Source organism: Lepidothrix coronata, unplaced genomic scaffold, assembly GCF_001604755.1.
Source record: "Lepidothrix coronata isolate B3197 unplaced genomic scaffold, Lepidothrix_coronata-1.0 Scaffold24, whole genome shotgun sequence".
In the NCBI taxonomy this organism is placed as follows: domain Eukaryota; kingdom Metazoa; phylum Chordata; class Aves; order Passeriformes; family Pipridae; genus Lepidothrix; species Lepidothrix coronata.
The window spans coordinates 2,211,044-2,237,450 of NW_016690204.1; the positions used below are offsets into that span (position 1 = coordinate 2,211,044).

Here is a 26,407-nt window from a genome sequence, read left to right on the forward strand (position 1 = left end):
GAAAGATAAAGGATTGGAAAACGATTAAAACCAGAGAGTTGGAGCAGAAACCACTTGGCAGCGGGAACCTGCCGAGTGCCGGCTCCCAGCCCTCCCCGCCAGGGCCAGCGCATGAAACCGGCTGTTCCCGGGGCCGGGCAGTGGGGGCTCTGGCTGCACCCCCGGGGTGGGGGGGCCCTGCAGGCTGACACTTGTCACGGGTGCTCTGAGGGTCCCAGTGCTGCTGGGGGTGACGTCAGGAGATTGGGCTGGGCTGTTTGTCCCGCAGCTGGCCCCAGAGCCATCTGGCAGGCGGGAAGGGATGAAGTAAGGCTGGATGATGCAGAGGGCAGGGGCCGATTTGAACCCCGTGGCCTCTGTTTTGGGAACCCCTCCTCAGCGCCCACGGTGGAGGGCAGCGCCCAGAGTCGGGAAGACTTCCCCCCCCATGGCCCTGACTCATCCCAGTGCTTGCCAACAACAATGAGAGGACGCAGCTGACCTTTCCAACCTTCCCGGTCCTCCACAGGGGACACACCACGCTGCCCACACCCCTGCCCACACCCCTGCCAGGGTGCTCAGGGCGGCACAGAACTTTTTGTTGTTGTTATTTTAATTATTTTAGGGTTTTTTTTTTTTTACAAAAAGACACCCTTCTGGTCTGTCTTACAAAAGAGATGTACACAAACCTGTACTAAAAAAAACCAAGTTTTCCCAGAAGAAATGGGAAATAACGGTGTATAAATATTCTCTCTGAGTTCTTAAAGCTTCAATTCCCGGTTTGCCTGCTTGGCACTTCCTTTGGCCCAGGGGGTCCCGAGGGTCCCAGCACCTCGGCCGGGCCATATTGCTCACATCAGCTTCCAGGGAGTCGAGAGTCACAGGCTGTGCTCTGCTAAAGGACCCTTGTTACCAGCACGTGGGCAGCCCTCAGCCGAGTCACGGCAGCTTTCTCTTTAGCAGTAGCTAAAAAGGAGCCCCCCTCCCAGCCCCCAAATTAAAACCCTCCTTTCTTCCACTACCCATGTTCTACGCAGAGTCACAGGAATCAAGGCACCGAGCAGTAAAATTCGTGTCTCCTCCCGAAGCGAGGCAGCCTCGCGGAAATTGCACGTTGTGGGTTTTCTGCCTCAATTCAGTCAGCTCCTTGGCGATCTGTATCCCAGAGGGACATGCCCAGGTGCTGCTTCTGGAGCTCAGCCCTCCTGTGTCCAGGGCTCAGAAGTAGGAGGGTTTGAGCCCCGGGGTGTTGTTGTTGCTGGGGTAGTGCGACTGCATGAGCGGCACCTCGCACTCGGAGCCACCAGAAAGCATTGCCGCCTCCGGCACCTTGCAGCCATGGCTGCTCAAGTCCCCATTTTCCAGGCAGGCTTTAACCCCTTCCAGCTCCAGCGGGCTGGCGTCCACCCCGGCGCCGGCACGCGCCTTGGCCTGGTGGTGCCGGCGGTAGTACATGGCGGCCGTGACCACCACCACCAGCAGCAGCGCAGCGGCCACCACAGGGACGAGGATCAGGGCGAGGTTGGGGTCCTGGCTCTGGGTGACAGGGGAATGCTGCTGCAGGCTGAGGGGCAGGGTCTGTGCTTCGGCACAGTGCTCCTCCTTGGGGACCTCCCCCAGCGCCCCGATGCAGACACGGTAGGTGCAGTTGGGTTTCAGCGCCCGCACCGTGTACTCGGAGAGCGAAGCCGGCAAACGCAGCATCACCGGCCGCTTGTCCGGCCCCGAGAGGTTCCGGTAGCTCAGGCGGATGCCCTTCAGCTGTGCCTTGGACTGGACGTAGTTGTGCAGGTCCACCTTGAGAGAGGTGCTGCCCACCTGTGCGATGCTGATCCGCCGGCCAGGCGGTGGGGCCGGTGTGCCCGGGGCGGGCGTCGTCCCCCTCACCTCCACCTCACAGTACACGCCGGCAAAGCCCGCGGGGCACAGGCACTGCAGGAGGTTCTGTGCACCCAGGTGGCAGGTGCCGCCATTCAGACACGTGCGAGGGGGACAGATGGGCGGCGGGGAGCTGGTGGGGGACGGGGTGCCGCTGAAGGGCACTGGTGTGGAGCTGCCCTGGGGGTCCCTGGCCCCCGGAGTGGGCGCAGCGGTGCTGGCGGGCGGGGGTGGGCGGTGGGTGGTGGGCAGCAGTGCGGGTGGCGGCAGCGTGGTGGTGCGGGGGGTGGTGGGCGTGGGGGTGGTGGTAGGGCAGCCAAAGTCAGAGTACTGTAGGTGGTGGAGGAGCTTGCCAGAGTTTTTTGGGGGGAAGTGGCAGCGCGTCTCCTCGGGGCGCCGCAGCACCACACCGCTGGCGTTCACCCACTGCACCAGCCAGCTCATCTGGCAGATGCAGTTGAAGGGGTTGCCGGCGGCCGTCACAGCCCGCAGCCTGGGGAAGAAGCTGGAGAAATCTCGAGGGATGGTGTTGATGTTGAGGTTGCTGATGTCCAGCTCCTGGAGGTTGTGAAGGCTCTGGAAGTTGTCGGCCGGCAGCTGGGAGATTCGGGCATTGCCGGCCAGGCTGAGCCTGGTGAGGCTGCCCAGCCGCCGCAGCACCGCCGGGACGCGCTCCAGCAGGTTGTCAGAGACATCCAGCTCGTGAAGGTTGTTCTGGACCTGGAAGAGCTCCTCGTTTAAGCTCGTCAGGCCCAGCCCTGCAATCTTCAGGGACTCGATGTTGACAGCATGGAAGGCCCCTGGTGCAATGGTGGGGATCTTGTTCCAGCTGATGTCCAACAGCAGGAGGTTGGGCAGGTCAAGGGGGGGCACAGCCCTGAGCTGGTTGTTCTGAAGCTTCAGCTCCAGCAGATTCTCCAGCGTGTCAAAGGCAGCAGCGTGGATATGCTGGATCCTGTTCCTCTGCAGGTAGAGCCGTTCCAGCAGGCGCAGCCCGTGGAAGGTCTCATTGGTTATCTCCTGCAGCTGGTTGGAGGACAGGTCCAAGTTGACAAGCTCTGTCAGAGGCTGGAAGATGTTTTTCTGGATGCTGGTGATCTTGTTTTGTGACAGGTCCAGGAGCTGGAGGGCGGGCAGGCCTGCAAAGCTGTCCTCACTGAGCGTTGTGATGCCGTTCTCAAAGACGTAGAGGGAGAGGGTGTTGGAGGGCAGCCCCTGGGGCACCGTCTGGCCCCGCCTGGCCGCACACAGGATGGTCTTGGGGTCTTGGCACTGGCATCCCGCGGGACAAGCCCTGGCCAGCTCCCCACGGGCCAAGAGGAACAGCGTGCAAAGGATCAGCTGGTTCATGGTGTCAGCTCTGTGGAGAGAGAAATGAAGCCAGGGTTAGGAGCTGGGCCCTGCTGTGGGGTATCCAGGGCTGGCAGGGCTGTGGGTCACCTCTGAATCCCTGGGACAGAGCTGGTGAGAGTGAAGCAGCATGTGGGCTGCCCACCCCGGCTCCATGCTCTTCCCCCTCCCCAGACCTCCAGGATTTAGGGACATGGTACCATTGTGCACCCCAGGCTCTACCATGAGACACATCCCACTGGTATTTGGACTGTCTCCAGTGGCACACCAAGATTTCCTCCCCCCCCAGTACACACAAGGGCCCCAACCACCCCCACTGCTCAGCAGGGTGCAAATCAAACACGGGGGATGTGGAGAATCAGAGCACCGGGAAGGGGTGGGGGAAGGGGTGGGAGCCTGGCCGGCCTTCCCTGCACTGAGCTCAGCTTAACTCTTTGCTTGTGCCATCCCAGCAGCTGCATCCACAGGGGCTGCTCCTGCCTGGATCACCAGTGGCAGCAATCCCTCCTGGAGACAAGCCACTTGTGTCCCCACAGAGTCCAGGGGCTCATACCCACCCCCACCCAGCCCCTGGCCCCACAGGTCACCTTGCTGTTCCCCTCCCTGCTGCACTCCAGGGACTCAGCACAGCACCATGGGCTGTGTCCTTGTCCCTTGGGGATTCGGGACAGCAGGGATGGAGGGGAAGATGCTCTGGAGTGAGCAAGGCTATAACCACCCCTGCCCCAGCCCCCCATGGATGCCCCGGCCAATCTTGCAGCCGCTCTCCTGTGCCACACGGAGCTGGTTCCTCTCTCAGCCCCATCTTTTAGCCCTTTTAATGATACGAGGCTGGGCCAGGGCCCCACTGTCTCCTGCCACCCCATCAGGGGTAAAGAGAGGTTGTAGAGGGGGGTCCCCAGGCAGGGAAGAGGCGAACCCTTCCCCAGCCGTGGCCTACCTCCTCCCTGCTCAGAGCTGTCAGAGCTCCAGGCAAACGCCCCCCCCTGCAGCTCAGAAGGGGCCCTCTCCATGTGCGGGGGGCTGCCGGGTCACACAGCAGCACGTGCCGCCTGCCCCGGCCCGTCGGCGCTGCAGGGACACCACATCCTGTGCCAGCAGGGTCTGGACCCGTGCTGTGTCCCCTTGTCCCCCTGCTGGGGTGTCAGCCAGGGTTAACACGGTGACTGGCTCTGTCCTCACCTCTTCCCAAGCCGGCCCCCCACAGGGTGGGGTGCACCCGAGGGTGGGGTGCACCGACGGCTGGGCAGGGTCACCACAACTGCCTGAGTCACTTGGCTTGACTGGCCCTGCCCTGACATGACCTGTGCCGTCAGCCCCTGATGCTGGGGAGGAGCTGTGCTGCATCCAGGGGGTCACTGTCACCCAGGGGGTCACCGTCACAGCATCCCCTCCCCGGCACCCCCAGCTCAGTCCTCTCGCTGCCGCTGGGTCCCCCCACACCTCCACATCACAGCCAGTGTGCAACACAAGGACCACAAGGACGGAGTAGAACCAAAACCACATCATGGAGACCTTGTGAAGTGTTTTTTGAGGCTGGGGGCAGACCTGGCACTCCTCGAGATGGCTCCAGCAGCTGGAGCGTGCTGGCTGGCAAGTGAGCCCATGGCATGAGGTGCTGGCATGCCAGCAGTGCCACCACCGTGCCAGGCCGCCCGGATGGACAGCCCCGGAGCAGGGCCAGGCCTGCGGGATGCTGGCGAGGCCGGGCCTGGTTTTGCAATGCCAGGGTCAGGTTTCGCTGACGTGTCCCGCGCTGCAACCAGCTGCTGACTCCAAGTCTCTTTCGTCCCTTTAATTACGCTGGCATTTCCTCCCCGCCTGCCAGGCTCCCCGCTCCAGGCAGGTTCGCCCAGCCCGGCCACAGCCGTGCATCCGTGCCCGGCCACGAGCGCCGGGCAGGCTGGCACGGCTGCTCCGCACGCCTCCACCGCCGCCCCCTCGGCATCGCCCGCTCCGCTGGCACACGCCGCCTCCACCACGGCCCGATGCTATTTCAAAGCAGCGAGAGGTTAACCCAGCCCAGGTCACCCCCAGAAACGAAGGACAGGGAAACGGCCTCCCCAGGTCCTGGCAGGGTCCCCAAGGGTGGAGAGGAGGCCCCGGTTCTGCTGGAGGTGTTGGGGCCGCCCTGCCAGCGGCCTGCTGCTGCCTTGGCTGGGCTCCCCCGCGCCTGCACCGCAGATATTTGCCGTATTATTCATATTTTCCGGCTGTGGGGAGGATCTGGGCTCAGATTCCCCCAGTCCCGGCTCAGCCTTTCCCTGCCAGCCTGCTGGGGTTGGGAGTGCAGCATCCCCCCTTCCTGCCTGCAGCCCCCCAGGCTGGGCAGTCCCACTGCTGTCCCACTTTGCATCCACCACACGTTTTAACAACAAGGACGATGCTCTCCCCACCCCACAGGGTGACACCTGTGCAGGACAGGCTGGAGGAACTCTCCTGGGGGTTCCTGCCCTTCCCCACTGCTTGGGGACCTCAGGGAACCAGGCAGAGCCAGGATGTCCCTTTCCGCACCGGCAAGCAAGGCCCCAAGGCCAAACAAAGCCAGCGTTGTTGCTGGTCGGTGGGTTGCCACCTTGGCTGGTGGCACCAGAGCAGGAAGGACAGGGGCCCTGCTCACAGCTGGGCCCTGAACTCCATCCCTGTCACCGCAGGGAGGGACATGGTGCCTTTGCCGGGCAGGATGCAGAGCTGCTCCCCTCCCTTACACCCCCCAAAGCAAGCTGATGTCAGCACGTGCCCCCTCCCGAGAGCCAGCTGGGGGGATGCAGGATTAAGCCCTTAATCCTCCTCCCTTTCAACCCACCCTGCGCCGCCTCAGCTCCCACCTCCTCCCGCTCCCCTCCCTATTTAATTAAAGTTTCCGCAGCAGCCCCGCAGGAATGCAGGCCTGGTTATTGCATTCCCGGGAGCACTCGCCAGCCCCTCCATCCCGCTCCTGCCCCTTTGACCCGGCCGTGCTCCCCGTCTCAGGTGCTGGCAAGGAGAAAAACCAGCAGAGCCGCTTCACGAGCAGCCAAACCGCCTCGGGAGGAGCCGGAACGCCGGCGGAGGGTGGGAGGAGGCTGGTGATGGTGCCACGCGTGGCCCGGGCGGCACGGGCAGATTCCTCTGGAGTGACTGGGGTGGCCGCGGCTGTCCCCGAGCGCTTCCTCGTGCCGTGTCCCGCCGGCAGAGCCAGCCGGGCAGGCAGCACTTGCGTCAGGGCCACCCGGCGAGGCCGGCTGGCCTTGGCGTGGTGCAGGGGAAAACAGTAATTAGTGTCATCCCTGACGGCGGCACTGCCCAGTGCCGTGTGGGCAGCGGCACCGCTGGGTCAGGGCAGCCTGGCCGCCCCGGTCCCAGCAGGACCTGTCGGAACAGGGTGTGTTTACAACAGTGGGTGTGTGGCGGTGACATGACTGGGGGGTTTTGGTTGGGAAGAGGAGTCTTGGAACTGGAGCATCTCTGCTGAGATACATTGGCTCCTGTGGCAACTGCCAGCCTGGGAGGGAGCCAGGTGTGGAAAGGAACATTTACCCCCATGGTGCCCCAAAGTCACATCCAAAGAGGGTGACAGGGGCCAGCACCCTCCAATTGCACCCTGGGTGACGACAAGGCATGCAGGGAGCTGGCGGCAGGAAGAGCGGTGGGGTATCCCCGGCAGCCAGGCTGGCTGGTGGCCCTGCTGGCACCCATCCCTCTGCGCCAGCCAGGGAGAAACCCTCACTAGCAGCGCCTTGGGACCTGCTTGGCCCCGTGGCAGGTCAGCGACCCAGGACACTGACCCCCGAGGACAGGCAGGGCAAGGGCAGCCAAACCCCACCCCAGCCGAGCCCTCTGCTGAGGAGGGTGGTGGTGGTGGACATGGCTGTCAGCAGCTCCCACCTCTGCCTGATCCCAACAGGAGAGCCCTGCTGCCAAGTCTGCCAGGACAGGGTGACCACAGGATGGGCCCAGGACCGTGCCAGTCCTGTGGGGGTCCTGGACCTCTTCTGGCAGGGTGGGTCACTGCCACCCAGTCATGCTGGATGGAGCTGTGCTCCATGTTAGCCCCAGACACATCTCTCCCCTTACCCTCAGCACCAGGCCGAGGTGCCTGGACCGGACTCCAGCACATCCCATGGCAGGACAGGCACGGGAGATCAGGGGCCCTGCCTGCACCCTCATCCCAGCCCACCACAGTGCCATCCCCCAGCCTGGCCGAGGCCCTTCCACCACCAGCCCTGGTGGGAGCCAGCCGGATGCCCCTGGCTCAGCCGAGGCCTCGCAGGGAGCAGAACACACCAACCCCCATCCGAGGCCCGGAGGAGTCGCCGGCCCTGGGTGTCCTGCCTGCGGCCGAGGCCCGGGTGACACCCTGTCACCGTGGGTGCCCAGCCCACCCCGGGTGCCGCCCGGCCCAGGGCCCCTCGGGCCCCGCCGTCCCCTAAGCCCCTCGGTAGCCGGCAGAGCCCCCTCTCGCCCGTGGGCGGCCGCCGCACGAGCCCCGGTGGCTGTGTGGAGGGTCGGGCGGTGCCGCGGCCGCGGGACTCACCGTGGCGGGCGGTGCGGGGCCGTGCGGGGCCGTCGGGGAGGCCGGTCAGTCCATGGCGCGGGCGGATCAGCGACCGGGCGAGCAGTGGCGGTGCCGAGCGCGGGGAGCGGCTTTTAAACCGCGAGGGCGGGGCCTGCCCTCCCACCGGTCGCCCATTGGCTGAGAGAACGGCGGGGGGCGGGGCACAGCGGGCACGGAGGCCCCGCCCCCCGCGCACCTGGGGCCCGACTGGGGCGGGACCGCGGGGACCCCCGGGACCCCCGGGACCCCCGAGTCACAGGGACCCCCCGGATCTCTGGGATCGCAGAGTCACAGCGACCCCCGGGACCCCCGGGACCCCCGAGTCACAGGGACCCCCCGGATCTCTGGGATCTCAGAGTAACAGTGACCCCTGGGACACCCAGGGCATCTGCGACTCCAGAGTCACAGGGACCCCTGGGCACTCCATGGGACCTCTGGGATCACAGGACTCCCCAAAGTCACAGGAATTTCTGAGACCCCCCAGGACATTCCAGACTCACAGGGACCTCGGGATCCCAGGAGCTCCCGGAGTCACAGGACTTCAGGGCTTCCCAGAGTCATAGGGACCCCAGGGCTCTCCAGAGTCACAGGAACCCCCAGGATCCACAGGGACTCGATGAGATCTCCTGGACCTCCAGAGTCACAAGAATACCCAGGACCAAGAGAATACCCAGGATTCTGGCAGCTCCCAGACCCTGCAAACCTTCCATGTCCCCAGCCCCAGGACCTCCAGCATCCCTGGGGATGGGGTCCCAGGGACCCCCAGCACCCCTGGTGTGTAGACACACAGGTATAGGGGGTAGGTGCAGGTGAAGGCATCTCCCTCATATCCCCAGCACCCACAGGACCCCTGGCACCACTTGTAACACCAAGGGCTGAGTGTCCTTGGCACCCCCATATCCAGTGTGGCCAGGGTAATCAGGGTCCCTGGCACCCATGGGACCCAGTGCCCTGGGATCCTGGTCCCTCCATGCCCCTGGCATCCACAGAGCCCCTGCAACTGTCTTCTGGGGGATGGGAGGCAGTGGGTGGCCCTCACAGGGCTGTCCCTGTGCCCTGGTGGCAGCAAAGCTGTGCCCAGTGCTGCAGGACAAGACATGGTGAGGATGGCACAGGCTGGGCTGGGACAACCAGGCACCCAGGGTGCTCTTGTCCCAACGCTGTGCCCCTGTGGTGGTGACAGTGCTGCTGACAGTGGTGGCAGCAGGGCAGGGGACCCCGGTGCCTGCCACAGGCATCCCATCAGTGTTTGCCTGGGTTTGTCAACAGCCCTGGGGCAGGACAGTGCCATACCAGCCACACCTATCCTTCATGGCATGGGATGGCATGGAACACCTCTCTGCCCTTGGCACAGCCACAGAAATGTCAAACGAAGGTAATAGATTGTCCCTTCAGTCTCTGCCTGCGGCTCTCCCTCATCAACCCCTGACGCGGGAAGGCACAGAGGTGACTCCGTGCTTTTGTCACCACTGTCCCCTCAGGCCACTGAGTATTCCTTGTCACAGACCCCTCTGGTCCCCTTCTGCCACCAAGCACCCCCCCAGCCATGGTCCCCTCTGGCCACAGAGCATGTCCTGACCACCAGACCCTCAGTCACGGGCATCCCCCCAGCCGTGGTCCCCCCCAGCCGTGCAGCAGCCCCGAGCTGCGGGCTGGGACAGGGTGCAGGACAGGGAGCAGGGACACGCTCCAGCGGGCACAGCCCAGCCTCAGGGCACTCCCGGGGCTGGTCAACACCGCAGGTGCCAGGGTGTGCCACGCGCCCACCCAAAACTGGCCAAGCCAGCCCGGCCGGCCCTGGGGCTCCCCTGCAGGTGCTAGTGGTTTTCCTAAGTGAGGCCGGGTGCAATGTCTGGGTGCTGGGAGCAGGGCTGGGAGCAGGATGCCCCGCAGTTGGGCACGGCTTCGCAGCAGGCACCGAGCATCTGGGGCTGGGAGCAGCTGGCAGTGCCATCCTGCTGCCAATGTGTCACCCCAGGGTGGGACAGTGTGGGTCCAGCTGTAAGCTGGGGACCAGTCCAGCACCCTGAGGGCACCCCCCAGCACCACCACTGCCCTCCAACCCCTGACAGGATCCGATCCTGCCCTGCACTGCCCCAGTGCAGGTTTGGGTGCGCACCAGCCAGGGAAGCAGGATCCAGCACCACGGCCTTCGGGGTGCTGCACTGAGGGGTGCCCTCAGCTCAGCACCCCCAGCTCAGCATCCCTTTCCCTTGCAGGGTGACCATCCCACTGTATGACGCCGACACGGGGCTGCTGGTGTTGGCAGGGAAGGTGAGGTCCCACAGCAGCGGGGTGCAGGGGGGTACAGGAAGATGCAGGGGAGTGTAGTGAGGTGCATGTGGGTGCAGTGGGGTGTAGAAGCATGCAGGGGTTGCAGGGGGGTGCAGGAGGCTGCAGAGGGGTGCAGGAGATGCAGCAAGGTGCATGTGGGTGCAGCGGTTACAGGAGGGCACAGAAGGGTGCAGGGGGAGCATATGGAGGTGCATGCGGTTGTAGGAAGGTGCAGTGGGGTGCAGGGATTGCAGCAAGGTGCATGTGGGTGCAGGGGGGTACAGGAAGGTGCATGTGGGTGCGGTGGGGTGCTTCCTGCAGCCTCACTCATTCCCTGTCCACTCCACCTCTCTTCCAGGGAGAAAACCTCCTGTACTGCTTTGAGGTGACCCCCACGCAGCCAGCGCTCACCCAGGGTAAGCAGGTCCCACTTCACACCAGGGTCGCAGTAGCCCTGGGGGGCTCACCCCTGCCTGCACTGCCCACCTCATGTCCATCCCCCCTCCCCACAGTGACCCAGTGCCGGACAGAGGGCAGCACGCGGGGCCTGGCGGCCGTGCCACGCCGGGCCCTGGACGTCATGGCCTGCGAGGTGCTCCGTGTCCTGCAGCTCACCGACACCGCCCTCGTCCCTGTCAGCTACGTGGTGCCACGCAAGGTGAGGGGGGGCTGCTGGTGGCACTGCATCGTGGATGCCTGGTTTCATCTCATGGGTGACACCTCGCCAGCACCAGGTGACAAAAGGCACCCGGGTGCACTGGGACCCCAATCCCCAGCCTGGGGAGAGCAGAAGAGGAGGTCAAACCTGGGAGCTGGCAGTGGGTCACAGAGTGTGAGTTTGCTGCGTGCTGGATTTGGGAAGCCGGGTGCTGCATGTAGAACTGGGGTGCTGGAGAGTGGATGCTGATAGCTGGGTGCCACCTGCTGGGTGCTGTTGTGCAATAGGTGCTGGGTGCTTAAAGTGGATGAAATTTGGGTGCTGGGTAGTGGAGTCTGGGTGCTGGAGGTGTCTGGGAGTGTCCAGGACTGCCCCAGTTGCAGGAGGATGGAGGCTGTGGGACTTCAGGAACACCCACCTTGCCCCATCCCTTCTCCCACAGTCTGTCCAAGACTTCCATGAGGATCTGTTCCCTGACTGCACTGGGACCCTGCCAGCCACCAATGCCCAAGCCTGGTGGGCAGGCGACAACCAGCAGGTCAGTGTCACCCAGGGGTGTGTCCTTGCTGGTGGCATTGCCACTGCCCCATGCCCACCACTGTGCCTGGTGCAGGTGGGGAGGGTGAGCCTGCACCCTGCACGGAGATCCACAGAGACCTTCACCTCCCCTGTCATCGCCTTCACCCACCACACCAATGCTGGCCACACTGACACCGACATTGGCCACACCAACATCGGCCACACCAACATCGACATCGGCCACACCGACATCGACATCGGCCACACCAACATCGGCCACACCGACATCAGCCACACCGACGCCGACCGGAGCGTGAGCATGGGGTGCTGGGATTGTGCTTTGGATGCTGAGGGGGTGGGGGTCCCTGCCGCCTTTATACAGCAGGGAAAGGCCGGGCTACCAGCACCACCTGCCCACCCGCTATCTCTCCTGTAGGAGGCCAGTGGCTACTCCTCGCCATCCTCGCTGGCCTCGCCAGGCAGTGCAGCCACCTCGCTCTCAGCCAGCACCGGCCCCTCCAGCGGCTTCTCCAGCAGCCCCAGCCAGAAGTCCCTGCAGAGCATTTTGGGTGAGCAGGCAGCAGGGTGAGCTCGGGGTCCCTCACTGAGGAGGGATTTGGGGCACTCACCTATCCCTCACCCGCTCCAGGGCCCAGCTCCCGCTTCCGGCACGCGCAGGGCCGGGTGCTGCACCGCGACTCCCACTTCACCAACCTGCGGGGGCTCAGCCTCACCACGCCGGGCGAGTGCGACGGCTTCTGTGCCAACCACCAGCGCGTCGCCCTGCCCCTGCTCACCGCCGGCGGCCAGATCGCCGTGCTCGAGGTACCCCGGAGCGGCTGGAGGCCGGCACGGCGCCGTGAGTGCCATGCCCGTGACCTCTGTCTCTTTCCTGCAGCTTTCCAAGCCCGGCCGCCTCCCCGACACAGCCGTGCCCACCATCCAGAACAGCGTGGCAGTGGCCGACCTCTCCTGGGACCCCTTCGACCCGCGGCGCCTCGCTGTGGGTACGTGTGCCAGCCCCGCCGGAGCGTGCCGGGATAGTCCCCTGGCTCCGGGCATGCTGATCACCCCATTAACCACTGCCCATCCTTTTTGGTCCCCAGCCGGTGAAGACGCCAAGATCCGGCTGTGGCGGATCCCTGAGGGAGGGCTGCAGGAGACACTGCAGGAGCCTGAAGCCATTCTCCAAGGTGAGGGGACACACCGAGCACCCTACACTGGGGACAAGCCAGCCCGGTGGTGTCCACAGCTGGGGACGACCACGCACTGCTCAATCTTCCCAGGTCACACGGAGAAGATTTACTCCATCCGCTTCCACCCCGTGGCATCCGATCTCCTGGTTTCCTCCTCCTACGACATGACCGTGCGGATCTGGGATCTGAGCGCCGAGCAGGAAGTCTTGTGCCTGCAGGGACACACAGATCAGGTAAGGAATGACAAACCTGGGGACACCTGAGGGGTGACTTTGGGATATTGAGGGGACACAACATCTGTCTACCCAGATCTTCAGCATGGCTTGGAGCCCAGATGGGAAGAAGCTGGCGACAGTGAGCAAAGACGGACGGATACGGCTCTACGAGCCGCGGTGCAGCCCTCGGCCTCAACAGGTACAATCACGGCACTGAGAGTGGGCTGGAGAGCTGGGGCTGCAGGCAGGAACACCCACAAGGGCACCTGCCCGCACCCCCAGCTCTCTCTGAGCGGGCAGAGTGACCTTCTCCCCACACAGGAGGGTCCAGGTCCCGAGGGGGGACGCGGAGCACGCCTGGTTTGGGTTTGCGGTGGCGACTACCTCCTGGTGTCCGGCTTTGATAGGTAAAGAGGGGGACACGTGGCGGGGCAGGGACACCAAGGGACACCATGCTCCCCCTCATTGACACCTCCCCACAGCCGCAGTGAGAGGAGGATCCTCCTGTACCGGGCACAGGCTCTGCCTGAGGGACCCTTGTCCGTCCTTGGGCTCGATGTGGCCCCCTCCACCCTCCTGCCCTTCTACGATGAGGATACCAGTGTTGTCTTCCTCACTGGCAAGGTGAGGGCTTGCCCTCCAAAAAACTGGGCGGCTACCTGTCTACAGCACCCCAAAAGTGCAGAGGGACCCTCCATGCACCTTGACAGCCCCTGTCTCACTCCATCCCCAGGGTGACACCAGAGTCTTTCTCTATGAGGTGACTCCTGAGCCCCCCTATTTCCTTGAGTGCAACAGCTTCACCTCCAACGAACCCCACAAGGTAAAGAGGGGCAGTGCTGCCTGTCCCTGACCCCTTGCCTGCACTGCCAGACCCCGCTCATGCCCCCACCCCACCAGGGCTTTGTCTTCCTGCCCAAAACGACGTGTGAGGTGCGGGAGGTGGAGTTCGCCCGTGCACTGCGCCTGGGGCAGAGCACCCTGGAGCCCGTGGCTTTCCACGTGCCACGTGTCAAGGTAGGTGGGGGGTAAGGGGGAGGCTGGCTGTGTTCTGGGATGGGGACAGAGGCAGGGGACCCCCCTCAACATCACTTGCCCCCACAGAAGGAGTATTTCCAGGACGACCTCTTCCCGCCGACCCGTGTCTGGTGGGAGCCGGCCCTGGGTGCCGGTGCGTGGCTGGCGGGGCAGGACGGGCAGCAGCGCCGCGCCAGCCTGTGCCCGGCCGGCATGGTGCCAGGTGGGTGAGGGGCAGGGCAGGACCCCCAGCCCACGGGGATGGTATGGGGGGTGTCAGCCACGGGGCGAAGCCCTCCTGCCCCACGGTTATGCCGCTCTCCCAGTGAGCGAGGCCCCAAAAGAGGCTCCGGCTCGGAAGTTCGTCCCTGCATCCGTGTACCTGGAGGAGAAGTCGGACGAGCAGAAGAAGGAGGAGGTGGGTGCTGGGGTGGGGCGACCGCCCTGCAGTGGGGGCTGGGGGCGATGTCCCTCACCCCACGGCTCTGCCGGGCCTCCCCACAGCTCCTGAGTGCCATGGTGGCCCGGCTGGGCAACCGAGATGACCCGCTGCCCCAGGACTCCTTCGAGGGGGTGGATGAGGACGAGTGGGTAAGTGCAGGGTCTTGGGAGGGGAGACACGACCCCCGTCGGGTCCCATCAGACCCCGCCATGCCCCTCACCCACAACGAGTGTCCCGCAGGACTAGGCTGGACCCGGCACCCCAAGGACCACCCGGCAAACCCCGCACCCGCAGGGCCGGCGGGGGAACCGAGAGGAGAGAGAGGAGGAGAAGGAGGAGGAGCAGGATGTGCAGGGCCTGCCGCGGGCAGGACCCGCTATTAAAGCCGCTGCACCAGCACCGCGTCCTGCCGTGATCCCGGGACACCGCGCGGAGCACCGGGGGGAGACACCGGGGCGGAGGGAACACGGGGACCGGGGGGGCACCGGGACAGTGGGGACACAGGGACCGGCCCTGGAGGGGACACAGGGAGTGGAGCCGGGGGGGACACAGAGGCGGGGTGGGGGACAGGGACCGACAGCGGGGGGACACCGTGGCCGGGAGGACACAAGGACTGGGGGTTGGGGGACAGAGGAACTGGCCCCGGGGGGACACTGGGAGTGCGGCGGACACAGGGACAGGCACCGGTAGGACACGGGTACGGGGGGGACACGGAGACCGGCGCCGGGGGGCACAGGGACCGAGGAGACACAGGGTGCGGCACCGGGGGGACCAGAAGGACCTGCACCGGGGTGACACAAGGAGAGGCGGTTCACAGGGACCGGCATCGGGAGGGACACGGGGACCGGGGGCGGAGGGAAGTCGCGCCCCACCCGCCTGCCACTGCCCGGACCTCCCGCGCGGCGCGGCCGCCAGGGGGCGCTGAGCCCGCCGAGGGGACGCTCCGCCCCGCGCCGCCGCCGTCTCGGTGCCCGCTGTGACCTTCGCCCCCGGCCACGTGACCGCCGGGGGCGGAAGAGGCGGTGGGGACATGGTGAGAGGGGACAGGGCGGGGGGACGGCGGGGTTGGGGCTGGGCAGGGTCCGGGGACGGGCAGCGGGCCCGCGGGTGTGCGAGGGAGCTGGATCTGGGGGGGCAGAGACAGGGGAGAGCGGACAGGACCATGGGATGGGGGACAGGACACGGGAGGAGTGACAGGGCCTGGGGAGGGGGAGCAGGGACAGGAGAGGGGGGACAGGACACGGGAGGAGTGACAGGGCCTGGGGAGGGGGAGAGGGGGCGGACAGGGCAGAGGAAGGGAGAACACGGGAAGGGGGACAGGGCCAATGGAGAGGTGACAGGGCCTAGGGAGGGGGTCACAGGGCCGGGGAAGGGGGGACAGGGACGGGGAAGGGGGGACAGGGCCAGGGATGGGTAGGGTAAAGCCCCAGGAGACAGGGAGAGGTGACAGGGTGAAGGACCTGTGTGGGGATGGGGCCCCGTGGTGGCTGTGACAGCAGGGTGTCCCCGCAGGCCAAGTACCTGGCACAGATCATCCTGGTGGGGGCCCAGGTGGTGGGACGGGCCTTCATGCGGGCGCTGCGCCAGGAGTTCGCAGGTAGGAGCTGGTATACTGCTCCAAGTGCTCCGTGTGCCCACACTGCCCTGCCCCGGCTCTGCTCTGCACCCCCACCCTTCCCCAGGATCCCCAGTGCTCCCCGTGCCCACAGTCTGCCCGCAGAGGACACCTGCCAGGCTGTCACAGGGTGACAGTCCTCACCCGCCTCCCAGCACTGGCCTGATGGTGTTCATCTCAACCCAGGCTCCCAGCAGCCTTCCCAGGCTCCAGCCTGGCTCTGGCACCACTGCCAGGCTCCCAGAGATCCCAGCACCCCAAAGGGCACAACAGGATAATCCCTGGGACAGGAGAGCCCCAACCCTGCCCTGCCTGCAGTAAACAGTGCTCCCCCAGCCCCTGACACATCCCCAGCACTGGGATCACATCCAGGGGCGACTGGAGGGGGGCAGAGGGGGACACTGGGCTCTGAGCACCTCAGAGCCTAAGGGCTTTGCTGCCTGACCCCCTCGAAGGCCTGGGGGTCACGGGGATCAGTGTGGGGGTCTCATGGCCTGGGTGTCTCCAGCAGCGAGCCGGGCAGCAGCCGATGCACGAGGACGCTCCGAGAGGCCCCAGTCTGCTGCTGCCTCCAGGATCATTGGCATCAGCCTCCAGGAAGCTCAGCAGATCCTCAACGTCTCCAGCCTCAACCCTGAGGAGATCCAGAAGGTAGAGGGCCCCTCAGAGTCGGGGAGAGAGGGAGGGAGGGCCCTGTCTGCCTTGAGGGTGCTGCCTGGCATGGGGGTGACAGCTGTTCCCCAGTGCTGTCCTGGGCCCAGTTAATCCCAGTTGGAGGATTCCTTGCCCCAGCTGGAGCAACCCTCGGGGCTTGGCCTCTGCATCTGCCCAGTGGGGCTGCTCAGGAAAGGGGATGTGGGATCCCTGGAGGTGCCTGACCGGGAATGTGGGAACTCACAGTGGAGTCAGGCAGAGCAAACATGTCCCCAGGATCACACCTGTAACCTCCAGCAATGCTGCAGGGAGCGGGAGGCCCCCAGGGTTTGGGAATGGGGAAGGTGGAGATGAATCTGAGCCGGAGCTTCTCTCGGCAGAACTACGACCACTTGTTCAAGGTGAACGACAAGTCTGTGGGAGGCTCCTTCTACCTGCAGTCCAAGGTGAGCGAGGGAGCAGCGGGGGCTGCGCCTGTGTGGGCACCTTCCCCTGCCTGGGATTCAGGACAGGCAGAGCCCGAGCACCCCTGTGGGTGAGGCAGTGAGGGGAGGTGTCACCCCATCCCTCTGTGTCACCCCGTGTCCACAGGTGGTGAGAGCCAAGGAGCGGCTGGACGAGGAGCTCCGCATCCAGGCCAAGGGCGACAAGGAGAAGGAGCGGAAAGCTGAGACGTGACTCCCGCCACCCCTGAACCCCGCGTCCCTCTCACCCTTAACTTATAGGTGGCCAATAAACACCGTGTCCTCCAGCACCTGGCCTGGCTGCTCCGTGCCCAGGGAGGGAGCAGGGACTTGCCCACTGCTGCCCCCGAGGGATCAGCCCCTGCCCTGGGGACAAGGAGGAGGGAGGCAGCTGGGGAAGAAGGGGTGTCCTTGGGGCATCGAGGGCTGCCAGGGCTCAAATGGCACTGGGGGAGGCTGTGGGAGCTATTTTTGGGCGGGGTTGGATGCTCTTGGACTGAGTACACAGATACCCCTGGCTCCATACCCCAGGGGTGCTGTGCCATTACCCTTCTCCCACCGTGGATGACTGCTGGGTTGAGGGGGGGACACACGCTGTGGCTGTCCCCACCTGCAGCTCATCCTGCTGCAGGGTTTCACTGGTGCCAAGGCTCCCTGAGCAGGAGTGTGGGGACACAGCCAGGGGTCAGTCACAGCCAGCTGTTCCCTCCCCAGGTCACACCCACCCCCTCCAGCACTCCTCTGCCCCCAGCATGGGCTCCTCACTGCTGTCACCACAGCCGCGGCATTGAAACAGGAACTTACTTCAACTTTATTGTTTTCTTAATAAACTTCCTCTCCCCTGGACGAATATAGTGTTACAGTTGTTAGCTTATCTCGTACTTGTGCAGTCCTTACACGCTACGCTAACAGCGATGGAGCCCAACAGGAGGAAAATAAAAACAACCCAGAAACTACGATAGAAAGGCACTTCGAGACCGTTAAAATACTGATGTCCTGGAATGTGCAACAACAAACCGACGAGGAGCAAGGAGACGTTACACCGGCCGGGGTGGCCTGGTCGATGGCCCGCGGCCATGCTGGGCTGGGGCAGCGCCGGGCGGCCGCCGGTGAGAGCAGGGAGACCGGCTCCCTGCGGGGCACGCGTGGCCGGGGCTCCTCAGCATGGAGGGGCAGCACTGGGGAGACCCCCACGGTTCGGAGCGGGACGTGGGTGGGGGTCCTGCCAAGCAGTGGGACGTACATATGACCCCCAGGAGAGGCTTTGAGCTGTGCCCACGCTGAGGCTGGGCACGCTGCCCGCCCCACCACTGCCCTGTGGCTGGGGGCCCACCTGGGAGCATCCCACCGGTGCATCCCGAGGAGCGGGTGCCCCGCCAGCCGGTGCCGGCGGTGCCCAGAGCCGTGCCCGCGCCGCCCGCATGCGCTCACGGTGCGTGGTTAGGTATGAACGTAGCTAGAGGGGTCTGTGCCCGGCGCGGAGCCGGCGCGGCGAGCGGCACACGCGGCCGTGTGCCTTGTCACGGGAGGGCCGGGGAGGCGGCGGGAGGGTGTGGGCGGGCGCCAGGCCGGCGTGTGCCCAGCCAGCTGGGCCCGGCACGAGGGGCCATGGCTGCGGCACTGCCCGTGGCCATGCCAGCCGTGCGGGGTGGGATGGCACGGCTGGGCACAGCTCAGGGCGGCGGGAGCAGGCGGTCCCCAAGCTGTCACCCCGCTGTCTGTGCGGCGGAGGCCGGGGGGCTGCGGCCCCCCACGGCAGCGCCAAGGCTTCGGGCAGGGAGACGCCGTGTCAGCAGAAGCAGGAGAGCCCAAGCAGGGCCCTGTCAGAGCAAGGGGCTGGTCAAGAAATAAATAGCGGCGTATCCGGCTGTCCAGGCCCGAGAGGGCAGGGGGTTCCCCTTGTGCCCCCAGCTGCCCCCAGCGAAGGGTTGCAGCCGGCTCTGGCCGCCGAGGGATTATTGCTTTTCTCAGAAGAGTCCGTTCTTCTTTCGTGACAGTTAAAAGCACGAGCGAGGCCCCGCTGGGGCTGCAGGGGGGAGGAGGAGGCGATGCCCCTCCGTCCCCAGGGAGCAGGATCTGCCCACAGGGCCGGCGGGCTGGCCCTGGGCATCGTCGAGCCCCTCAGTTGACTGCGGCGGGTTTGAGCAGCAGGGAGCCGGGGGGGATGAGCACCCAGCCAGGGGGCAGTGCCTCGGGGCTGCCCCCCGAGCTGACACCGGCTGAGAGGTCGAGCACAGCCCCCGGCAGCAGTGCCAGGCTCTCAGGGAGCACCCGCGACCGCCCCGGCTCCGTCCTTTCGCCCCTCTCCTTCCGGGTGTCCGACCCCTTGCCTGCCTTGGGAGGCCGCCCCTCAGCCCCGCTGCCCTTCTCCCCCTCAGCCTTGGCCCCGCCGGCCAGCAGCGACATGACAGGCAGCCCCAGCCCCGCTGTGAAGGGCGAGGGCAGCAGCGGGCTCTTGGCCAAGTTCAGAGGACCGCCATTGAGGGGCAGGACGGGGCCGGGCAGGGCGGGCAGGGTACCCGCAGCCCCGCAGCCCAGGGCGCTGAGGTCGAGAGGTGCCGGTGCCAAAGGGATGGGCAGCGCCGGCAGCCCTGGGGGGGCGAAGAGGGCGGCGGGGTTGGGGATGACGAGCTGTGCCCCGTTAACATAGGGCACCTCTGGCGAGCCCAGGGGCGTTTTGGGAGGCGGATGGACCTTGAGCATCTCTGGGTGCTCGGGGGACACAAAATGCCCGTGGGCTTTGATGTGCTTGCGGAGGGAGCTGGGGTCAGTGTAGCGCTTGTGGCAGCCCGGCATCTTGCAGGAGTAGGGCTTCTCCACGTAGTGGGTGCGGGTGTGCTTGAAGCGGTCGCTGGAGTTGGAGTAACGCTTGTTGCAGCCTTCGTAGGGGCAGATGTAGGGCTTCTCACCTGCGGGACAGCACCGGGTCTGCCGGGGGGCACCAGCCCTGCTGGGTCCCCTGTGTCCCCCCAGGCCCCGCTGCTCCCCCGGTGAGCGTGGTGCGGGGGCTGCACTGACCTGTGTGCGAGCGGTTGTGGATTTTCAGGTTCTCCAGGCGGGAGAAGCTCTTGTTGCAGGTGGGGCAGCGGTGTGGCTTCTCATTGGTGTGCGTCCGGATGTGGATCAGCATCTTGTACCTGCCAGGATCAGGGGAATCACAGAATCATGGAATGGTTTGAGCTGAAAGGGAGCTTAAAGCTCATCTCATCCCAACACACCTGCTGTGGGCAGGGACACCTTCCACCAGCCCAGGTTGCTCCAAGCCCCATCCAACCTGGCCCTGGACACTTCCAGGGATGGGGCAGCCACAGCTTCTCTGGGCAACCTGTGCCAGGGCCTCCCCACCCCCACAGGGAAGGATTTCTTCAAGATCTAATCTAAATCTCTCCTCTTTTAGTTTGAAACCATTTCCCCTTGATCTATCACTGTCTGCCTGTGGAAGTATCAGTAAGGGAATGTCAGGGAGGGGGTCAGCCCTGACTTCCAGGGCATGTCCTTGTCCCCGTACCCTGGCTATGGGGTGTGGGAACAGGGACATCCAGGCCAGCACGGTCATCCAGCCTGCCAGGACCTCACACCCTGCACCAGAGGAAGGGAAGGAGGGAGGAAGGGAGGGATGAGGGGAGGGAGGGAGGGATGAGTGGAGGGAAGGAGTGATGGACACTCCCCCTGCACAGGCCCAGTGCTGGGCTCCTGCCTCCCATAGCACCCCCCCAGGGACCCAGAGATCTCCCAGAGCCGCCCATGCCCACCTGGCATTGAAGCCCCTGCCATGGCGGGCACAGCCCTCCCAGTGGCAGCAGTACCCTGCATCCTTCTCGGGTTTGACATGGAAGTCATTGACATGGTCCACAAGGTCTTGCAGGAGGTCAAAGAACTGGTTACACTGTGGGCAGAAGGCTAGGGGTGAAGAGGCCTGGTGGGGTGGGCACCGGGGGTGGCCAGGACCCCCAGCAGGGCCAGCCCCTGCTCCCCATCCCACTCCAGCTCCCACCCAGACCACATGCACAGCAGGACCGGCATTTGGGGAGATGGAAATGGCCCTTTGCATGACCACCCCAGCCTTGTATCCCCCTGCAAAGCCTCCAGTTACCCATGACTCCCCCTCCAGTCCTACATTGTCCCTGAACGGCCCTCCAGCCCCCAACCTCACCCCCAGTCCCACAGAGCTCTGCCATGGCCTTCCAGCCCCACCTCAAAGCTTCCACACACCCCACCAGCCCCACAACCCTCCATGGTCCCCCCCATCCCTTCCTGCTGACCTTGGACCAGCGGCAGATGAGCTGCTTGGGCAGGGGCAGCTCAGGGGCGAGGCGTTTCTCCTTGCTGGGGGGCAGGAAGGCAGTGGGGGGCAGATGCAGGGCCCCCCCAGCCCCCAGTGGCAGGAAGAACTGGAAGGAGCTGGGGAGGCCGTCGATGTAGCGCAGGGACTGGAAATCCTGGAGCAGAGCCCAGATGAGGAGTCGGTAGGGATGGGGCCAAGCTGGATAGAGACTCCAGGAGACCCCAGAACCCTACAGAGAGATCCCCAGAGATCCCCCCAGACCCCCTGAGACCCCAAAGCCTCCCAGAGATGCTGAAAGATCCCCCATAGCCCCCCAGAGATCCCCCCATGCTCCCCAGAACCCCCCCTAAGCCTCCCACTCCCCCACCCCAGGGACCCCAAAACCTCACAGATACCCCATGAGAGAGCTTCCAGGAGGCACCCTGGGGATGCCACTGGAGTCAGGGGGCAAGAGGGGATGGCGGGCAGGACATTGACCCCAGGGTGTGTGTACACCGGCAGCACTGGGCACCCTGCCGAGGCTGGGAACGCCGTCTGGGCACAGTCCCATGGCTGGGACACCTCGCGGGGGGTCACGGCCGTACTTACGTGGGGGGTGAGGGGGCCGGGCAGGTCCCCGCTGCCCTGGCGCTCAGGGGACAGCGAAGCGCTGCCAGCCGGAGACTCCCCCCCGGAGCGGGGTGAGAGGCTGAGGTCCACCACCGGCACGGCAGCCGGGAAGCGCCCATCCCGCGGCTCCACCAGCCTGGAGTGTGCCAGGAGCCCGGGGGACGGCGAGGCTGGCACAGCACGGCGACCCCCTCGGCCGCCCCCTCGGCCATCCCCGACCGGCGGGGTGTCCGGGCGCTGGGGAGCGCGGGGTCGGGGCCCGGAGGGACCACGCTTCTCCCGGGCAGCTCGCAGCTTGGAGATGCTCAGCTTGAGGTCCAGGGGCTCCTCCAGGGAATGCATGGTGCCGGGGTGGACTCTGCGGGGGACAGCCGGGGGTCACCGCAGGGGTGGGGGGCACCAATGCCACCCGGAGCATCGCCCCAGCCCGGCCCCATGGCGATGCCCAGCTCTGCCCCGGTCCGGAGGCCACGGTGCTGGCACAGAGACTGAGCCGTCCCTTCCAGCCACCCTGCAGCGGCCCCCTCCCGCAGCGGGCAAAGGGCAGCGCATGGCACTGGGCCCAACCCCCGGCCCCTCGGTGTCCCCAGCATGTCCTCTTCGAGTCGCCGGCACAGCCCCTTGGCCCATGACCAAACCCTGCCGGGGATTGCCAAATCCCCCGAGCACCCGCGGCGCGGGAGCCGCGGTGTCCCCATTCTGCCCCCCCGGCCCGTCCGTCCATCCATCCATCCGTCCGTCCCCGCGGGCCTGCCCCAGCGAGGCCTTTCCCAGAGGCAGAGGAGGGCGGTGGCGGCCACCAGCCCGGCGGTGACCCGGGCAGCCGAGCCCGCTGGCCCCAGCCCCGGAGGCGGCAGAGCTTCCTCCCCCGTCGGGGCCCCTTCCCCGCTGGCCAACGCCGCTGCTGCCGGGGCCGGGCAGGGGCTGCCGGCCGCACGGCGTGGCATGGAACGGCATGGAATGGCACAACACAATGCCACCCTCGTGGCTCGGCCGCCACACATCTGGCAGGCAGCTGAGAACCGGGCAGCTCGGTGCAGCAGTGAGCGCCCAGCCAGAGCCCCTGCGGTCCCCCGGCTGTGCCCCCGCGGCCACCCGCATCGCCCAGGGCAGGGTGGGGGCGGCCGAGGGGCCGTGTCGGGGGGCACGGCGCACCCAGCACACGTGGCAGCGGGGGCCCCCCCCTCCATCCCCACCCCGCCCCGGGGGGCCCGTCCCCCGCCCTGCCCCGCCGGAGGGGCCCCCCGCGCTGGCGGGGGTCCAGCCCGGCTCAGACGCTGAGGAATGCGGAGGAGCCGCGGGGGGCATGGGGCCCGGGTGGCGGGGCGGGGGACCCCTTGCCTGCACCCCCGTGCTGGCTGAGGGGCCGGCCCCAGGGGGGGTTCCTGTCCCAGGCTCCCACGGAGGGAGGAGCCGCCCCACAGCCTCGCATCGCTGAGCCCCCACCCCCCGGCCCCATAGCGGGGTCCCTCCTCTCCAGTGGGGGGTCCCTGCCTAAGCATCCGCCTCCTCCCACCGCTGTGGAGGCTGACCCGTCCCCTGGGGCAGGGACACCCTCCTGAGCCCCTCCGGCCACGGGGCTCGCCCCAGAGTGGGGTCCCTGCACTCTGGGGGTCTTCAGCCTGAGCCCCACTGCGGGACCTGCCCATGGGGTGTCCCCACCCTGAGCCCCCCCACGGTTTTCAGGCTACAGCGGCTTCCCATGTGCCCCACAGCCTGGTGGCACAGCTCGAGGACAGACGGACAGATGGCGGGGGGGCTGCACCACAGCTGGGGTGTCACAGTGGAACCCCCAGCCGAGGGAGTGGGACAGGGCGCTGGCAGCCCTCCAGCGATGGGGGTCCCACAGTGGGGCCAGGCAAGACATCAGGGCTGGTCTCACCGTGGCGGCCGCGTCCCCACGTCCTCTGGGCTGGGAGTTTGGGGGGTCCCGGCGCGGGCGGTGCTGGGTGGGGACGGCAGCCATCCCCGGGCGGGACGGGTGGGAAAGGGGCCTCCAGCCGCTGACGCCAGGGCTCCCAGCGCGGCCGCGGGCGGGCGGGCAGGCAGCTGCCAAACCACGCGGCCTCGGGAAACGGGGCGCCGCGGGGGCCTCGCCGGGATGGGGACGGGGACGAGCCCTAGGGTGGCTTGGCCGGACGCCCCGGCACCTGCGGCCCCCGCGCGCGGCCCCTGGCCGCTCCTGCCTGCTCTCCCCCCACGGCCTCTCCTGCCCGCGCCAGGCGCTGCCAGCCCAGCCCCAGCCCAGTTCCCAGCTTCCCCCCCGCCACACCAGTTCAAACCAGTCCGGCGCGGCGCTGGGCCCAGGGGCTTCCCAGTCCGGGTGGGGGCCGTTGGGATGGAGCCCAGGCGTGGGGGGAGTCCCCCCATCTCTGCTGGCCGGGCTGGGGTCCCCTGGGCCCCCCACACTGCCCGGCCGCCGGCACGGCTGGGGGACCCGGGGTGACCCTGGTGCAGCCGGCGGGGTGCCAGGTCTCCAGGCTGCTGGCATTGCCGGGGTGTCGTGTGTCTCCCCCAGCCCCAAACCCGCCAGGAATAGCACAGAAGGGCCGCGGGGCAGAGGCTCCCGCAGCGCAGTGGGCTCGGGGATGGCGGCGGCGAGGGATGCCAGTGCCGCGGCCAGGGGACGGTGACCCTGGGGCTCGGGGAGTGGGAACGGCGCCAGCGCTGCAGGCAAGGCTCGGTCCCCGCCGCCGTGGCACTTGGCAGCGGCAGACTGGCACCGCCGCGACGAGAGGCAGCTCCCGAAGCCCCCCGTGCCGGGGCAGCGTGGGTGGGTTGGCAGGATGTGGGTCATTGTCCCCACGGCTGCCACCGTGGGACTCGCCATCCCTCCTTGTCCCACTGCAGATGGTGCTGGCACTGCCACTCCTCGCTGGAGCCCGCCAGTGCCCGCCGGGGCTGGGGGAGGTCACATCCTGCTGGTGGCTCCAGCTTGTCACTGTGGTCCCCAGAACCCGTCCCCCCCTGCCATCTGGGCTGATGGCAGCCCCCAAAGCTTTCCCCAGGAGTGGCCACGGTTGGAGTTGCAGTCCCCAAGCCGAGGCCAGTGCCATGGTCCCCCCTTCCCAGGCATGTGGAGGTCGTGGGGATCCTGGCAAGGGGCTGACACCACCCACCCTCCGGGGAGCAGCCCCACAGCAGTGCCACCAGCAGCAAGGACCCTGCTACCTCTGCCTGGGGACACGGCTGGAGCACGCGGGGACAGGAGCAGGGTGGTCCCCAGTGCCCAGCAAATCAGCACCCTGGGTGCGGCAGCAGCGCGGGGATGGGGGGACCCGGGGACCCTGGCTGGGAGGGTGGGGGTGGTAACAGCAGGGTGACAAAGGCATGGAGAAGAGGAGGTGGCCACTAGCAGCAGGGTTTCTCCATGCTGGGCAGGGAACGAGTCCCTGCAGCAGTGCCCAGGGACACTGGGGACAATTTCTGGTCCCTGCTGCTGGCACCTCAGGGAGGCGGGTCACCCCAACCTAGTTCCCAAAACCCCCCTCAACGGCACAGCCTGGGCTTGGCCACCCCACAACTCAGCCCCACGAGGCCGTCACCCCCCGTGATGGGGACTGTCACCTTCCATGACTGGGACCAGGTGTACCCCGCGAAGAGGACGGAGGTGACGGGTGGCTGCTCGGCGGTGGCACCGTCAGGGTGGGACCGCGATGGGGCCGCCCTGTGCCCCCCACCCGATACCAACCCTTCGCCCTCCCCGCACCGTGGGGACACTGGTGTGTCCCCGGGAGTGGCCGCAGCCGGGCAGAGGCACCCAACACGTCCCCGCCGCAGCCCCCGCCCCACGGCCAAGGTCAGGACACCCGCCCGGGGTGCGGGGGGACAGCGGGTAACGGCCACCCCCCCTGGCACCCACCGGGCAGCAGCGGGTCCCCTCTCCTCACCTCCCCGGGGGTGCAGCGGGGCCACGTCCCCTCCCGACCCGCTCCCAGGGCGGGGGGGCTGCAGGTGCCAAGAGACCCCCCACACCCCACGGGGTGGCGAGGAAGGGGCTCCCCGGAGGGTTCCCCCTCCCCCGGCGGTGGCAGCATCCTCATCATCCTCATCCTCCTCCCCTCCGCGGCGCCCGGAGCGCGATCGTACCTGCGGTGGGGGCTCAGAGCCAGGCGGGGAGCGGGGCGGGGTGCGGGGCTCGGCGGAGCGGGGCCCCCCGGGGCCGGTGCCGGGGCCGGTGCGGGGCGGCCGAGCCGCTCCGCCACATCCGCAGGGGCTGGGGGCGGGGGTGGCGGCGGCGGGGCTGGGCCCCCCCTGCCCGGTCCCGGGGGCGGCGGCGGGGCGGGGGCTCTGCCCGCCGTGATTTATGGCCGCCCCGCACCGAGCGGCCCGGCCCCGGCTGCGGGCGGCGCTGGGCGGGGGCGGGGGCGGCGGCGGCCCCTCCCCGCCTCCGCGGGGGGCACTGGGGGGCACCGAGCCCCGCCCCGGGGGGGACCCGCGGGGGGACACCCGCCACCCCCCCGCACAAGGTCACCCCGGCGCTGCGGCAAAGCCGACCCCCCCCCCGCGTGTCCGTGTCCCCACCGGGGACGTGGCGGGGCGGGGGGGCGGCACCCCCCGGAGCCCCCACCCCGCGCCGGGGCGGCTCGAGGGGGGAAAGGGGGGGGGTCACACCGGGGAAAAAGGGGGTGGGGGGATCCCCCTCCCTGCAGGAGCGGCGCCGCCCGCCCGCCGCGTGACGTCACAGAGCGAGGCTGGCGTCACGCCTGGCGGGG

The 26,407-nt window shown here is 67.1% G+C and overlaps 4 protein-coding genes across 6 annotated transcripts in view; 2 read left to right on the top strand and 2 right to left on the bottom strand.

The window, feature by feature from the left end:
- CORO7 (coronin 7) overlaps positions 1–14,531 on the top strand; it is a 35,696-nt gene extending 21,165 nt beyond the window's left edge. Inside the window, exons 10-28 of the mRNA XM_017808929.1 lie at positions 9,964–10,018; positions 10,377–10,434; positions 10,531–10,676; positions 11,119–11,214; positions 11,290–11,508; positions 11,632–11,764; positions 11,845–12,020; positions 12,094–12,202; positions 12,302–12,388; positions 12,482–12,624; positions 12,701–12,805; positions 12,928–13,013; positions 13,089–13,230; positions 13,340–13,429; positions 13,507–13,623; positions 13,711–13,846; positions 13,950–14,041; positions 14,128–14,214; positions 14,306–14,531. Coding sequence (XP_017664418.1) covers positions 9,964–10,018; positions 10,377–10,434; positions 10,531–10,676; positions 11,119–11,214; positions 11,290–11,508; positions 11,632–11,764; positions 11,845–12,020; positions 12,094–12,202; positions 12,302–12,388; positions 12,482–12,624; positions 12,701–12,805; positions 12,928–13,013; positions 13,089–13,230; positions 13,340–13,429; positions 13,507–13,623; positions 13,711–13,846; positions 13,950–14,041; positions 14,128–14,214; positions 14,306–14,311 — 2,083 coding nt within the window. The 3' untranslated portion in view covers positions 14,312–14,531. The remainder of the gene's footprint in view (positions 1–9,963; positions 10,019–10,376; positions 10,435–10,530; positions 10,677–11,118; positions 11,215–11,289; positions 11,509–11,631; positions 11,765–11,844; positions 12,021–12,093; positions 12,203–12,301; positions 12,389–12,481; positions 12,625–12,700; positions 12,806–12,927; positions 13,014–13,088; positions 13,231–13,339; positions 13,430–13,506; positions 13,624–13,710; positions 13,847–13,949; positions 14,042–14,127; positions 14,215–14,305) is intronic.
- Positions 580–7,806, bottom strand: VASN (vasorin). 2 transcript variants are annotated; one of them, XM_017808931.1, is made up of 3 exons: positions 7,724–7,806; positions 1,185–3,217; positions 580–1,134 (listed from the first exon to the last, which is right to left on the bottom strand). In XM_017808931.1, exon 2 carries the CDS (start codon positions 3,205–3,207, stop codon positions 1,198–1,200), a length of 2,010 nt encoding a protein of 669 aa, XP_017664420.1. In that variant the 5' UTR covers positions 3,208–3,217; positions 7,724–7,806; the 3' UTR covers positions 580–1,134; positions 1,185–1,197. The 2 variants fall into 2 exon arrangements, with proteins under 2 accessions (XP_017664420.1, XP_017664419.1); XM_017808930.1 differs by having other exon boundaries at positions 580–3,217.
- Positions 14,532–15,007: 476 nt separating the features above from the next.
- PAM16 (presequence translocase associated motor 16 homolog) lies at positions 15,008–17,644 on the top strand. 2 transcript variants are annotated; one of them, XM_017808937.1, is made up of 5 exons: positions 15,008–15,098; positions 15,578–15,662; positions 16,192–16,331; positions 16,715–16,780; positions 16,926–17,644. In XM_017808937.1, exons 1-5 carry the CDS (start codon positions 15,096–15,098, stop codon positions 17,010–17,012), a joined length of 381 nt encoding a protein of 126 aa, XP_017664426.1. In that variant the 5' UTR covers positions 15,008–15,095; the 3' UTR covers positions 17,013–17,644. The 2 variants fall into 2 exon arrangements, with proteins under 2 accessions (XP_017664426.1, XP_017664424.1); XM_017808935.1 differs by lacking the exon at positions 15,008–15,098 and having other exon boundaries at positions 15,484–15,662.
- An 837-nt stretch (positions 17,645–18,481) lies between these two features.
- GLIS2 (GLIS family zinc finger 2) lies at positions 18,482–25,813 on the bottom strand. The gene is made up of 6 exons (XM_017808787.1): positions 25,782–25,813; positions 21,672–22,050; positions 21,061–21,237; positions 20,551–20,684; positions 19,817–19,935; positions 18,482–19,707 (listed from the first exon to the last, which is right to left on the bottom strand). Exons 2-6 carry the CDS (start codon positions 22,032–22,034, stop codon positions 18,920–18,922), a joined length of 1,581 nt encoding a protein of 526 aa, XP_017664276.1. The 5' UTR covers positions 22,035–22,050; positions 25,782–25,813; the 3' UTR covers positions 18,482–18,919.
- Positions 25,814–26,407: the final 594 nt, after the last annotated feature.